General features: G+C 41.9%; 1 protein-coding gene across 1 annotated transcript in view; it reads left to right on the plus strand.

Moving 5' to 3' along the window:
* Nucleotides 1-12,375, plus strand: part of SEC24D (SEC24 family member D) — a 116,317-nt gene extending 103,942 nt beyond the window's left edge. The window contains exons 19-22 of the mRNA XM_010855231.1: nt 2,719-2,898; nt 4,752-4,943; nt 7,065-7,154; nt 11,543-12,375. Coding sequence (XP_010853533.1) covers nt 2,719-2,898; nt 4,752-4,943; nt 7,065-7,154; nt 11,543-11,683 — 603 coding nt within the window. The 3' untranslated portion in view covers nt 11,684-12,375. The remainder of the gene's footprint in view (nt 1-2,718; nt 2,899-4,751; nt 4,944-7,064; nt 7,155-11,542) is intronic.
* Nucleotides 12,376-15,872: the final 3,497 nt, after the last annotated feature.

Below are 15,872 nucleotides of genomic sequence, written 5' to 3' on the forward strand. Positions count from 1 at the left end.
CTATTACCACATCTGTTACTTCAAAACCCAAAGCAGAGAATTCTCCAAATTCAAACTGGACTCATATGAATTTGCACTCCCTCCTCACTCACACCTTTTCTTCCCGAGAGTAATTTCACTATTTATGGAGAAGATCAGGGAGGCAAGGAAAGGTTTTAAGTACTGATCCGTTACCACATTTCCTTCCCTACCTCAAAAACATTGTCTGTTTTCTTTCACTCTAACTCAATTTTCTTCATCACAAAATTTCCTTCTTACTTTCATTCTCTGTTCTGTTCCTCCTGCCCTCTGTAGTCTCCTCTAATCAGACTTTTTAGTCCTGAAAGAGTCATCATGGGCCAAGCTCAACTCTTTGTGGTATTTAGGGCAACAGATTTCTAAACTGTCTTAATATGACCTGATTAATGAGAAATAGCCAGTGACTTGCAAGATAATATTTAAAAACTGTACATACATGCTTCTCTATGGGGATCTAAGAACATTTTTAATCCATAACAGGTAAGATCCCTAACTGGTAATTAGCCCAGAAATAGCCCTGGGGCCACTTGGCTCCAGTGACCATGGTTTGTGTCCTGTATCCTTGGATCGTAATTTTTCTTTTTTTAAATCCTAAATTTCTTTGGCTGAAAGCATATTCCAGTACCAAATGCTGTCAAATAAAAATACTTTATGCTAAATAAGTGAAGTAAGTCAAAGAAAGATAAATACCATATGGTCTCACTTGTATGGGGAATCTAAAAGACAAAAACCTAGCTCAGATACTGAGAAGAGACTGGTGGCTGCCGGGAGGTGTGGAGGGTGGGCAAAATGGGCGAAGGGGCTCAAAAGGTACAAACTTCCAGTTATAAAATAAGGAAGTAATGGAGATATGATGTACAGCATAGCTGCTCTAGTTAATGCATGTTTGAAAGTTGCCAAGAGTAAATATTAAAAAGTTCTCATCACAGGGAAACTCTGTAACTTTGTATGGTGATGATGTTAACTAGAATTGTGATCATTTCACAGTATATACAAGTATCAATTATTATGTTATATACCTGAAACTAATATAATGTTAAACATTATTTCTCAATTAAAAAAAAATTTATGCTAGAGAAGAAATTCTAAGAGCATTTCCTCATATGAGGAAACATGCGTTTATCTGTCTTTGGTTTTTTTGAAAGGAGATAAAAATTGAGAGGAAAAACAAACTGCAAAGTAGAATTGTTCTAAAATATATTTTCCTTAACCAGTTAGAAAGTTCTGTCTTACATATTCCTTACTTAAAAGATCATGAGAAGCAATGATAAAGGGATTTGAGGAATAAATCCTATTAATAACAGAGCCCTAAGGGAAATTTTCCTTTCAGCGTGTATTCTGTTAAGGGAATATTTTTTTAATATTAAAATAGAGAGCTAAAAAAAAATCATGAATTTATAGACCAGATATTTATATTTGTAGATTATCTACTGTATATGCTTTTCTTTTGGATATTTTGTTCATTGACCTACTATAAATGGAAGAAATGACAGTCTCTCTTGATTCTTAGCCATATTTGTAAAACTGTGTTGGTAAGGTTAAACACACAGGCAAATTATTTGTAATTTTTTTACTCATGTTTCTAGAATTGTGTTACTATTTGGAGCATTATGGTATGTACTTGGAGGCAGTTAGAATGAAGTCAGAATGAGCTCACATAAGCCAAAGAGAGGGTGGAGAGGAAGAAGGTACAGGTTGATTTTAAAGGTTATAAAGGTGGATTATAAAGGAATGGAGAGAATTTGTGTTCTAATTGAAGGTAAAGAAAAAGTGAAATCAGGGTTCATCTGGTAGCTGTAGTATATAAAACAGGAAACATAAGAGGAAAAACATGTTTGTGGAATTGTAGGAGTTTGATTTTTTCCTGTTATCATTTAGTGACATACCTAATAAATTCACAAAATATTTCCCATTTTAATATCTATATATATATATTGAACGGCACTGTAATTTGAATTTCCTTATTATGGTTTATCTGTCTGTATGCATATCATCCCCAGTGCACATTAGGCATCTGCATGTGGACTATGGCTCATTCCTCTGCAGAGGCCTTGAGGCTTTGATAGAACCTGTGACACAGTCCTCCTTCAGTGTCTGATGAGTCTGTAACTGTGAGTCTAAGCTTGAGGAAGAGCACAGAAGAAGAGAGATTGAGGGGGTAGTTGGAAATGCTGTTCTTGCTCAAGAGGTAGAAAGAAGCTGGTAATACAGATTAGGAAATAACTTATACATTTCATTTCATTTCATTTAATAAACATGTGTATGACACTGTGTGCTGGGCATTACTATAAGTACTGCACAAATCAGAAACAATTTAATCCTCCTAACCACCCCAGGATCGTGAAGTAGAGGTGCTATTATTTTAGAAGAGAAAATGGAGGAAACGAGAGGATAAGGAGTTTTCGCGAGGCATACAGCTGGTAAGAGGCATGGCCGGGACCACATGCCCCACGGTGAGCTGTGCTGAGGAACGCTGTGCCAAGCTGCCAGGGCCCTGGAGAGCATGACAGCCGCCTGCCGCTCTCTGAAAACCTGCCCTGTGCTGCTTTCCCTGCTCTAGGTGCTGCACGTGGCTTATTGTTTCTTCCTCTCTGCAACCTCAGAGAGCAAATCTTGTTTCTCTTTTACAGGTAAAGTGCAGTGGGCCTTGATTCTCAGCAAAGAGCACAAGCATCTGAAACCAGTGTCTCTCTCTTCCAGCTGATTTTGCCGGATTCCATGAAAGTCCTGCCGGTGTACATGAACTGCTTGTTGAAGAACTGCGTGCTGCTCGGCAGACCCGAGATCTCCACAGACGAGCGGGCCTACCAGAGGCAACTGGTCATGACCATGGGCGTGGCCGACTCACAGCTCTTCTTTTACCCACAGCTTCTGCCCATAGTAAGTAGGAAGCGCGCTGTGGTGGCGCATTTCCTAGAGATGTCTGGGAGAGAATCATCGTTTGTTCTTAACCAGAAACTTCGGTGTCACGAGCAGCGCAGGCCTGAGACGGGCTCGGGGCTGGGCGCTCCAGCTCACGGAGCTGTCGGGTGACTGCGTCTCTGCCCTCATGCCCAGACAGGTCCTCTTTGACGGATTAGGCAGACTGAACGGTCAGGAAGCCCAGCTTCAGTTGAAGAAATCTACTATGGCATGAAAGGCAACTGCTGTATCTGTATGGACGTTGATAAGCACACATATATTTGTTTTTAGACAGTGTATTAATTGTCTGAGAGTCACCACGTTTAATCAGAATGGCTCTGATGAGCCTTGTGCAGGCGCCCTCAGGGAATTTACCTGGTGATGTACTCTGCTTCTTTACTGAAGACAGCCCTGACGTGCCTTGGCTCCTTCCCCGCGAGACCTAGCAGGTTATAGCTGAGGGGTCAGAGCTGGGGCAGCGAGGGGTGGTTTCTGACTCCTGGATCAAAACTCACGCCCAGGCTCTCAGTAGTAGTGCAATTAGGAAGAGTTAACGTACATTCAAATAATTGATTTTCGGATAAAACTGGACTCTGCCAGAGAAGCTAGGACCCTGGGGAACACGGACATGACGTCTCACTAAGACCCACGGAGGTCGCGGCGGCCAACATGTCAATAAACCCCGTGGGCTGCTCGCAGTCCTCTGCTGTGAGCTCGGCAGCTGACAGTCTCTCTCTGCAGAGCGCCCTCTTCACCTGCTTCCCGGGTTGCTCTCCCGCTTCCCCGGCCTCTCCCGCTGCCGCCTTTGCTGGTTTACTCTGCTTTCCCCGTGTGGGCCCCCAGGGCTCAAGCCCCGGGACCCTTCTGCTGTCTGCGCACACAGCCCTGCGGGGGTCTGACCTGCGTCAGGCCAGCAGCCACAGTCTATGCCAACGCTCTAGCTCCTGTCTGCACTGCCCTGAGCTCCGCAGCGTTGGCGCTGGAGCCCCTAGGGCCCGTCTCCGTGGGCTGTGACGGGCACCGCCCCCGAGCACGCTGGGCCTCCTCTCCTGCAGTCTTACCCCCCTGCGTCTGTCACCCTCTCTCCTTCCGGTTCCTCAGGACCAAAGGCCTACGCTCACCCTTTGGCTCTCTTCTTCCTCACCCACCACATCTCATCCGTCAGCACTCTTTCTACACCCACTGTCATCACCCAGACTCCCAGCAGAGTCGCCTCTCCTAACAAACCTGCTTGCTGGCACCTGTCACTTTTTGGCACGGAAGTTAAGAGTAACACTGTTCAAATAACTGTCGGTTCATGGCCCTCCGCCCCTCAGAACACCTCAGGATTTCCCACTTCAGGAGAAGCCGACCTGCTTCCCGCCTGGGCCCCACCCTGCTTTCTGTCTGACTCATCTTATTTCTCTCTCTCTCTACTCCAGCCACACTGGGCTCCTCTCTTAGCCCTGAACGTCCGAGACAGTCCTGCGCCTCAGGCCCTCCACACCCGATGCCCCCCATCTGGAATGCCCACGGCCCCCGGCTCAGATGTTACCTTCTTAGCAAACCTCTGACTCCCCTGTTTAAAACTAACACCACCAGTGTGCTCTATCCCACTGCCCTGCTTCACAGCACTTAACACCTTTTAAATTTCTATATACTTAGGTTATCTGCTGTCCTTTCTTCCCTCCAAAACATGGTTAGCTATACAAGGTGGGGATAACTTTCTAATGACTAGAATGCCTGGCGCAGAGCAAGGACTCATTGAAGTGAGCTGGGAGGGAGGAGGGGGAAAGGGTAGGAGAGGAAGGAGGGAGCAGGAGGGCCTTCTGACTCTCGCCTCTGCCTCGCAGCACACCTTGGATGTCAAGAGCACCACGTTACCTGCTGCTATTCGCTGCTCTGAGACCCGTCTTTCAGAAGAAGGAATCTTCCTCTTGGCCAATGGTCTAAACATGTTCTTATGGTTGGGAGTAAGCAGCCCACCAGAACTGATTCAAGGAATCTTTAACGTGCCATCTCTTGCACATGTCAACACAGATATGGTAGGTATATTTTTTTTCTTTGCTTTGCAGTAATAAATTCTTAAATGCTTTTTGTTCATATGCAACCATGTATTATAGAGAAAACAATAAGGTCTGTAGTTCTATATAAGAGAATTTCATGTTTTAATGAATAACAATTAGCTAGCATAAAGTTGTATAAAGTATTATCCGACAACCAAATTATATGACTTTAATAGAGACTGCTGACAGTACCAGAGCATTTTCTATTTGTTAATCACTGTGCTCCAAATACTTTAAACACACTATTTCATTTAATTCTTGTAACAAATCGGTGAGACAGATACTAGTATCAACATTTTCTAGACATCTCCAGTGAGGCGTAGAGACAAGTTCCTTCAGTAGTAAGTGGCAGAGGTGGGAAGTGAGTTTGGTCTTAGGCTCTGGGCTCGTCCCTGGTGCTGAACTACATATTCACAAGGATGTAGAGGCTGTCATACACATTTAGCTACAGATATGACCACCCCACAAAAACAAATTATATGCCCTTCTGTTTCATTTATTTCAAAAGAGATTTTAGATTTGATGTGGAATGAACACAAATGATGTTCTTCTTAAACTATAATTGCTGGTTTTCCTAGCATACTCTGAGAATCACACTGACTGCATACCTTATTTTCAGACCATCGTGTGAACCCCACTGCTGTGATGGTTGTCTTCCTCTGCTTGACTGGATTCCCTATGAATTCAGATGCAGAATGCAGCAGAGAATTTGTCCCCTGAGTCCTCACTCATGTTTTGGCAGATGGCTTAAGGCTTTAATTTCTGGTATGAAGGTAGACACATAGCATCTGGAGAAGAAGTCTGGATTAAAATTTCAGGTTAAATAGATACGTGGTCAGTTTAGAGAGCTGCATATCTATTATGAATGTAAAAATATATTTTTAAAGAAGTTAAAGGTATCCATTAAGAGGTTAGTTTTAAGATGAAGATTTAGAAATAGTAAGATGTTTGCATGTGGTTGAAATTAAGAATGATTAGAAATGCAATTTCTTAAAAATTAAAGTTCAGTGGGCAAAGAACTATGAGCATGAAGAATGTTTATATAAAATTTAAGGAAGTCTCCTTTTATGTCATATATTAAATATTAAATTTCACATTAAATTTAAATTTCACATATAAATGTTAATGCATATTTGTTGAATATAGATATGGAGTAGCCAAAGTCTGTCCACCACAAAGCAATAGATTGCTAGGTTTGTGCTTACGTCTCCATATTTCTTCTCAACCTTCTTCAAAAAGTAAGACAAAAAAACAAATATTGCTTTCTTTTTAGAGGCAGTTGGCACTTTGAGACATATACATAAAGTATACTTATTTTATGTTTGTTTTTTAAATAAAAATTAAAAAATAGTCTTAAATGTCAAGAGAATACATAGAGAGTGTGGAATGTGAATATAAATAATGAATTTCCTGCCATTTTTTTTTTTAACAACTCCTGTGAAAAATATTGGCTATGATCTTTTCCTGGGATGTGTGACTTTTTGGTAAAATGTTCCAGTTCACTTTTCCAGTAACTAACTCACAGATGTTGTCTTAGCTCCTTGCTTAGAAGTAAGCATTAACATTTACTGTCTTAATGAAAGAAATCTAAGTTCAGATCTCTCATGTCCCCTGAGGGCCACATGCAGTAGGTGCTATCTTTTATATACCATTACCCAGGTTTCAGGGAAATCTGAGAGGCCACAGTCCCTCTGAGAAGTCAGCATTTGGTGGTTTGTTTGAATTTTGGGACAGTGGTATTTGGATGGCATTTTCCACGTGGGGTAATGCCTTAGGATCCTGCCGCTGATCCACTGAAGGAATGAGGTATATTGGTCTCTCATAACACAGCCTTGAAATATCCATCTTGCAAAGAAATTAATATCATGGTGAGTTGACATTCTTTGCAAAAATCGTATACTGTTTGTGTCAAATTATGCTGATAAGTATGAATCATTTTTAATGCATTTTTATTTCACATTTTTGGTTTTTAGGTAGATGAACTAAGCCAACAGCATGGAAGGATGTTTTTTAACTTTAACATTCTAATAATCTCATTCTGCTTCTATCTAAATGTTATAAGTTGTACTGAAACTTAAACTTTATTTTCCTTAAATTTAGACATTATTGCCTGAGTTGGGAAATCCATACTCACAAACACTCAGAATGATAATGGGTATTATCCAACAAAAGCGGCCATATTCAATGAAGGTAAGAATGAGATTTTCTTCTTTCAAGTGTTTTGATTTCCAATGCATGTCCTGTATTTTTATAACATTATTTCTGATAGAAAACTCACAATCTCTGAGTATACCTACCTACCTGTCAACCACACACATACAAAAATAACTATCACCATGCATTAACTATGGATTATCTTACTAAGTATTAACTTAGAAACAATTGATATTATTAAGTCTTTGAAATGACTTTTCCTTCAGTGCTTAAAATTAAAGAAGTATAAAAGCATTTGTTAAATTTGACTTTTACAGCTTTTGATTTATTATCTCTGAAAAATTTTGTTATCCTAGTCTTTCCAAGCTTTTTTTGAGTGTGAGTAAAAGACTTTAAAATGTCTGTTAGGTCAGGAAAATTATGCCTTATTGCTAAGTGCCAAGTACTCACCCCTGTCTTCCTTTTCAAGCTCAATAGTAGAATTGCCTGGAGTGTACAGATGACGGTGGTTTACTTCTGTACGACCTCCTGCAGAGGTGCAGGACACTCAGCTGCAGGCAGGCCTCTACAAGAAGCAGGGCATTGTGGGGCTGTTGTTCCCCCGAAACATAAATATTATGTCAGTTTATATCAGTGTTCTTTACCATGATAGATACTCGTGCACGCAAACGTCAACTTTAGTAGAACTTTTGGAAAGTTGAATAAAGAGCTTTATAATCTCTAGGACATCTGGGTAAACAAAACCTTTCCAGAACTGTTTTTACATCACTACTTGGGTTCAGTTTTAGGGCAGGACCTAGAGATGGCAGAGAAGGCTCAAACTAAACATGTTCTTCACACAACACTCTGAACACCCTTGAGACATGTGATGAAATCTTAGGGTCGTATGACACACAGATTGACCAGAACTAGTGTTCAGCATGCACAGCAAGGATGATCCACCTTTGTCCTAGTGGCTGCATCTCCACAGCTGGCCCCAAATGCAGAGAAGGAGCCAGACTAAACGTGGCGATCACCCCTGTGCTCAGTAACCCCTTCTTCCAGGAAAAAAAAAAGCCCTTTCCTCCCCTCTGCTCCATGACCTGCTTATCAAGGTCATGTCAGCTTTGGTTATTAAAATATCTGAGGTAGTTGCCAAATATGATATGTAAATAAAAGAAGTTATATAATATTAATACTAATTTTAGCTTAAATGATTTTTTTTATGTGCTACTTGGAAATGTATCTCTGAAAAAATCCTTGACATTCTCAGGGTTTCAAAGAATTTGAAAATCTAAAATCCAGAAATGTGAGAGCTGAAGGAATCCAGGAGATGATGCCTGGTCCCCCACAGGCTCTCAGCTGCCGTTGCTGCTTAGCAGACGTGAAAAGGAGTGCACCCACCTGGTCAGGGTGCACAGCTAGGTCACAACAGACACGGGCGTGGCCTGGCTGTTCAGTCCATGCACTTGGTTTTACATCTTCTTCTCCAACCTTTGAAAATGGATCACACAAAGGAAATGGAAACACATTTAAAGAGTCTTTATATCTTTGAAAGAGTCCAGATTGACTAGGAGGAGAAAAGGGTCAAGGATAGCAAAATCAAACCAGAAGGCATTACTGCCTTCTCGATTATGCTAGTTAGTTTTTCAGAGAATCAGCCCTCTTAGAGCTCACTGTCAGCACAGTCTTACATTTGTGGGAGAATTAAAAAAAAAGATTTCCATCACAGTGTATTCCCAGATTACCTAAATCAAATGCTTTACTGAAATTCTAGTCCTGCCCTGCTTCATGGTTCTCCAGGCTCCAAAGTATCTCTTCTTCCTCTTGTGTTTCCTAGAATACTCCCTCCCCACTGGCTCCTTTCCAGTTTACAAGCTGTTGTCACATCTTCCTTCTTTGAAGCTGCTGCTTGTCCAAGATGCTGCTCCGTTTTCCTTTTTATCCCACAAATTTTGTACTGAATGCTAGAGACATAGCAGGCATTTTACCACCATGCTTCCTGAAATGTTAATAACTGCTTGTAATTTCCTTCTTCCCAGCTCGTTTTCCCTGAACTGCCAAACTGCTAAAGACGTGTTATTCTCAACCCCTTTACAAGATTGAGTACTACTACATTCCTCAGTGTTTCTCTTCTGTCCGCTTTCAAGACATCATACTCTCCTGATTCTTTCTCACTGACCTTTTTCCTTTGGCTTCTCTTCATTCATCTGCCCCTTAGGACGAGTTGCGTTTTCCTAAGTTATACCCACGGCGCTCTCTCATTCAGCATACTCCTTTTGGGCCATCCTGATCACTGCCGTCATTTATCTGTGCCCTGTGAAACAGGCAATGTGAGAGAAGAAAATGCATTTTGAAGTACAATAATTCTGTAAGCACTGGTAACATGGCCCAGAGAATATCCCATTTAGACCAGTTGGATTAACCAATCCTTCCACGGAGAGGGCACACAGGAACCTGTGGGGGAGACCAGCAGTGACCATTTTATAGTCCTCTCCCCTCTCCACCCCACCCCACAGAGCTGCGTCCCTCCCTGTGGAAACACTGAGGGGAATAACACACAGATTCCCAGTCCCTCCCAATATACTTTCTCCTCTGACGTGGGTGGTGTATCCATGAGAAGACTACCAGCGTGTCAAGACGCCATATCCACCACTTCTATAAATGCAGTTCCCTGAGACTTTCCACCAAGTGCTGGGTGATCCAGCTTTGTAGAGACTCAAATGCCAGAGCAGGATATTCCTTTACCTTAAAGATGAGTTTCTTCCAAGGTTGAAATTCATCCCCTCTTCTATTTCCTACTTCAGATCATGGCCAGATGCACACATCAGAGAAGGTTTTAACAGTGACCACTACATTTAAACCAAAAACTAAATAAATGAATGGCAGTACCCCCAGATGAGCAATATGAACTTCCATTAATTTCCATAGAAAAGTTAATTCTAAGGAAATTAGGGCCTCAAATCCTTCCCTCCATGGTGTTTTTATTCTGCCCAGTCTCAGCCTGAGCTGTCTCACTGAGGCCAGACCCACATTGGTGTTGCCCATAGCAGACAATGGTAGAGTCCTAGCAGCACCTGAGGAAAGGTGGAGAAGACAATTTACTTGTGTAAATTTCTCTTTTTGAGAAAATTGCCTTGGTTTCAGGCTCACCAGGATGCACACTTTCAACTCCTTGGCGATGTTCCCATGGGCGGGGCTAGTTTCTTTGCCCTCATCAGATGGAATATGACCCTGCACACTGCTGTTGCAGTGTCAGCTCCCAGGGCCTGGCACGGACCAGCCAAGACGTCACGTGTGTCCGTTATCCATGTGGAATTAATTAGCCAGCCCGAAACAGTAGCTGCACCCAGCCGATGTGGAATGTGCCTTCCTTGGTGTAGCGGGTGTGAAGCTGGTAGCTGCAGGCACTTTGGGTGGTTTCACCAGGCAAAAGGAAGTGAGATGATGCCCTGGTTCTTCTTAATTATATGGGTGGTAGATGGAGACAGTATTTTGCACATCTCTCTGCACTAACCACACACACAGCTCAACAGATATCAAATTCTCACCTTTCTGATCATTTGCTTTAACTTCTTGAAATACAAGTGAGTAAGTGGGTCAACAGAAGAGCTGAGAGAATTCATGACAAACTACCTTTTTCTGGGTTTCCTCCCCATGGGTCTCTCCCTCTAGAGCAGCACTGTCCAATAATGCAAGCTGCACATTAATTCTATACTTTGTAGCAGCCACAATTAAAATGAAAAACTACAATTTTGAGAAGGTTTTAACTTATCCAGAATATTACCATTTCCACATGTAATCGGTGTAAAATTATTTTGAATATTTTAAGATTTCAGTAGTTTAAGAACATTATCTTTTCCATCTGTCTCCTTTGCAGCTACACTGCCTCATTCAGGTCTTGACTGTCTCCCACCTTAGATGCTTCCAGCTGCTCCCTGTCTAGTTTCCCTCATCCCCCTAGTGAATGCTATGCACCATAGCCAGTTGTTCTTCATCAGCTTCATTGAATCACATTTCCTACAAAAACCCAAACGCGTCACCTCCCATGGATTTCTAGAAGTGTGTGCTAATTTACCTGCCATCCAGGACTGTGTATTTGGCACGTGGTTCCCCAGTAGAATGCTAACACCATACTCCCACATCCTTAAGGAAATCTACATCCTTAAGGAAATCCTACCCTGTCCTTTAAGGTTCAGCAAGTCACTGCCATTGTGAAGCCATTTCCAGCATTCTGCTTGTGTTTCATTGTTGCCACTTACATGTCTTGATTTTTGTGGCTTTGTACTCAATGCCTCTCTCCACTCTGGGTAACAGGCACTTTCCTATCCTCCTCCAAGGCCTCATAGACAACAGACATGTAATTCTGGTGGAACTGAAGCATGCAGAATTGAGCCACATTCAGGAAATGTTTATAACCAGCTGCCTTGTTGTTTTCTTCCTAGCTGACGATAGTCAAGCAGCGAGAACAGCCAGAAATGGTTTTCCGACAGTTCCTGGTAGAAGACAAAGGACTTTATGGAGGATCATCCTACGTGGATTTCCTTTGTTGTGTTCACAAGGAGATCTGTCAGCTGCTTAATTAACAGAATCTTCTCTATTGTTAATACTGCCTTTCTAAGGAGACACTCTCCTTCTTGGTGCCTAATTCTCTGGATAGTAACAGTCTAGTTTTGATTTCTTGCTCATTTTCAGAATAGCTTTCCAAGATGGCATTTTAGAACTTCAGCTTTGGTGCTCAGGTATAAAGCCAGTTGAGGTACAATTGTACCTTAAAGGGAACAGTCTATTTCTGATTGCACAATTTAAAAAAATGATGCAGTTTGCATTTCATGAAAGGCATAGTTTACAGAATTGTAAACATTCTCAATTTTCTTTCTTTGTGCTAGACATATAAATTATTTTTCAAAATGTATAGATTTGGGGTAAAAAGTTGTCTCAGTTCCTCTCCCATTTACAGTAAGGGATAAAAAAACTTAATTTTTACATTATACTTAATTTTTTAAAAACAATATAACCCCATTGAACATTTTTCAACTTAAGGTTTGCATAGCAGACTTTTAAATAGCCTTGGAATCTATTTTGTGGAACAATTTGTGTTCTACGTTTTTTTCATAATTACATGTTGTGTATGTTAAGACTATTTTCCAGTTGTTATTTTGTCTGTAAAACTGTCTTTATCAATATTCTTCATCATTCCCTGTACAATTTTGATGGTTTCTACCTGTATATAATGGATCTTAACCAGTATCAATAAATCACTTCATATGCTCTTACCTACCAGGTAGAATTCATTAGGTATTTTGAGGTTTTAAAAGAAACTCCAGTACTTTGGCTACCTCATGCGAAGAGTTGACTCATTGGAAAAGACTCTGATGCTGGGAGGGATTGGGGGCAGGAGGAAAAGGCGACAACAGAGGATGAGATGGCTGGATGGCATCACTGACTCGATGGACGTGAGTCTAAGTGAACTCTGGGAGTTGGTGATGGACAGGGAGGCCCGGCGTGCTGTGATTCATGGGGTCGCAAAGAGTCGGACATGACTGAGCAACTGAACTGAACTGAAAAGAAATAAGAGTGGTAGTTAAAGTGTCTTGGAAAAAGTTGGATGGATGGATCACTAAAAAAATAAGTTTTGGGGGTGAGTTGGGAAGAATCAGGTAAATAAATAATGTCAGACAGTGTACTCAAGAAAGGCAATTTAACAGTTCTCCAATGAGTCTTGGTGAGCAAAATAAATAAAAACAGGACCATTATTAATGAATATACATAAACCTAGGAGAGTAGCTTTGAGTGATGTGACACAGGTATCTGTCTTTCTCCTGCTCAACTCTGATGTCAGTGATGTGAGTAATTAATAAGAGCTAAAGTACACTGAATACATACAGTGTTCCAAGAACTGCACTGGCTGCTCTGTGAACATCTCCACCTTCATTCCTCACAGTAACCATAATCTAATTAGCCCCATTCACAGATGAAGAAACAAGCTTGAAATGGCTAAGGATTTCATCTGTGATTACATCTCAGACATCCGAGAGTGTGAAGTCAAGTGGGCCTTAGGAATCATTAGTATGAACAAAGCTAGTGGAGGTGATGGAATTCCAGTTGAGCTATTTAAAATCTTAGGAGATGATGTTGTTAAAGTGCTGCACTCAATATGTCAGCAAATTTGGAAAACTCAGCAGTGGCCACAGGACTGGAAAAGGTCAGTTTTCATTCCAATCCCAAAGAAAGGCAGTGCCAAAGAATGCTCAAACTACCACAGAGTTGTACTCATTTCACATGCTAGTGAAGTTATGCTCAAAATCCCTTAGCAGCATGTGAACCAAGAACTCCCAGATGTATATAATACAAGCTGGGTTTCAAAGAAACAGGGGAACCAGAGATCAAGATGCCAACATGCGTTGGATCATGGAGAAAGCAAGGGAATTCCAGAAAAACATCAATTTCTGCTTCCTTCATTACACTAAAGCCTTTGACTCTGTGGATCACAATGAACTGTAGAAAATTCTTAAAAGAGATGGCAACACCAGACCACCTTACTTATCTCCTGAGAAACCTGTATGAAGGTCAAGAAGCAAAAGTTAGAACTGGACATGGAACAACAGACTGGTTCAAAATTGGGGAAAGAGTATGTCAAGGCTGTATACTGTCACCCTGTTTATTTAACTTCTATACAGAGTTGTTGTTCAGTCGCCCAGTCATGTCTGACTCTCTGCGACCCCATGGACTGCAGCACACCTGGCCTCCCTGTCCTTCACCATTTCCTGGAGTTTGTACATCATGTGAAATGCCAGGCTGGATGAATCACAAGCTGGAATCAAGACTGCCAAGAGAGGTATCAACAAGCTGAGATATGCAGATGATACCACCCTAATGGCAGAAAGCAAAGAAGAAACTAAAGATCCTTTTGATGAAGGTGAAAAGAGGAGAGTGAAAAATCTGGCTTAAAACTCAACTTTCAAAACACTAAGATCATGGCATACAGTCCCATTACTTCATAGCAGATAGATGGGGAAAAAAAATGGAAACAGTAACAGACTTTATTTTCTTGGGCTCCAAAATTAACTGTAGGCAGTCTGACTGCAGCTGTGAAATTAAAAGACACTTGTTCCTTGGAAAGAAAGCTATGACAAAAGTAGACAAGTGTATTAAAAAAACAGAGACATCATTTTGCCGAGAAAGGTTCATATAAGTCAAAGCCATGGCTTTTCCAGTAGTCATGTATGGATGTGAGAGCCAGACCAGAAAGAAGGCTGAGCACCGAAGAACTGATGCTTTCAAACTGTGGTGTTGGAGAAGCCTCTAGACAGTCCCTTGGACTGCAAAGAGATCAATCAATCCTAAAGGAAATCAACCCTGAATATTCACTGGAAGGATGGATGCTGAAGCTCTAATACTTTGTCCACCTAGTGCAAAGAATAGACTCAATGGAAGAGACCCTGATGATGGGAAAGATGGAGGGCAGGGGGAGAAGGGGGCAGCAGAAGATGAGATGGTTGGATACCATTATTGACTCTGGTCATGCGCTTGAGCAAACTCTGGGAGACAGTGAAGGACAGGGAAGCCTGGCGTGCTGCAGTACATGGAGTCACAAAGATTTGGTCACGACTTAGCAACTGAATAACAACAAGAAGCCTAACAAGGTATGCTTTAAAATTTGTAGATATCATGAAATCGAGAAAAATAACAAATATACTGACAGGATTGAAATCTTCCCACAAGTCAGCCAATTGCATAATGTTTCAGATCAATTTGGAATAGTTTTAATAAGAAGAAATGTAAGATTCTGAACTTGTGTCCAAAAAATAAATGTACATGAAGCTGCTTCTTAGGGGGAAAAAAAAAACAACTGAAGTTATTTAAAAGAGAATGTCAGAGGTCTGTCAATATGAACCTATAGGAGGATGAAGGCATATATGATCCAGAGCTACTTTTTTTTTTTTTAACAAGGATAGTTCATCAAGTAAGTACAGCAACCTCCCACTCCACTCTGAGGTGAGACTACAGTTAAGTGAGTTTCAGTTCCAGGCACGATGCTCTACATGAAACAGAAGCCCAGTCCACATCCCTTAATTCACTTGAAGACAGTCTAATAGATCAGCCAAGAAGGCAGAGGAAAAATACACTGAGCTCGCTTCTTTACAGGCACCACAAAATTACAGCTATCTGCAGAACTACTACTGATGAAAAAGACCAGAATCTACCAGAAAGAATATACAAATAAAGATAAAGCGGAACCACAAGGAGATGGGTAGGAGGGATGGAGTCAAGATACAGTCAAGTCTCATAACTCTGGGTGGGCAGCCTACAAATGGGAGAACTCGGGCTGCAGAGCTTCTCCTACAGAAGTCAGAGGTCTGCGCCCCACGCTGGGCTCCCCAGGTCAGGGGCCCCACACGGAATAGGAGCTCCCAGGGTATCTGACTGTGAAGGCCAGCAGGGCTTCCTTTCAGGAGTCCCTAAGGGCTAAGGAACACAGACTCCACTCTGAAAGGGCACACACAGGCTCTCACGTGCTCCGGGACCCCGGGGCAGAAGCAGGAATTTGGTAGGAACTTCGGCCAGACTTACAAGAGTCTCCCAGAGAGGCAGGAGGCAATGCAGCTCCCCCACCGTGAGGACGAAGACATGGGCAGTCATTCTGGGAGGGCCTGTTCTGCCAGGCAGACACTGTGCTGGTGGGCGCCACTGTGGAACCCTCCCTCTAGTTTCAGTTTCAGGACTAGCCCTGCTCCCACCCAACATCCTGTAGTTGTCAGGCTGGGATGCCTC

Source organism: Bison bison, unplaced genomic scaffold, assembly GCF_000754665.1.
Source record: "Bison bison bison isolate TAMUID 2011002044 unplaced genomic scaffold, Bison_UMD1.0 scf7180017864361, whole genome shotgun sequence".
NCBI classification, from domain to species: domain Eukaryota; kingdom Metazoa; phylum Chordata; class Mammalia; order Artiodactyla; family Bovidae; genus Bison; species Bison bison.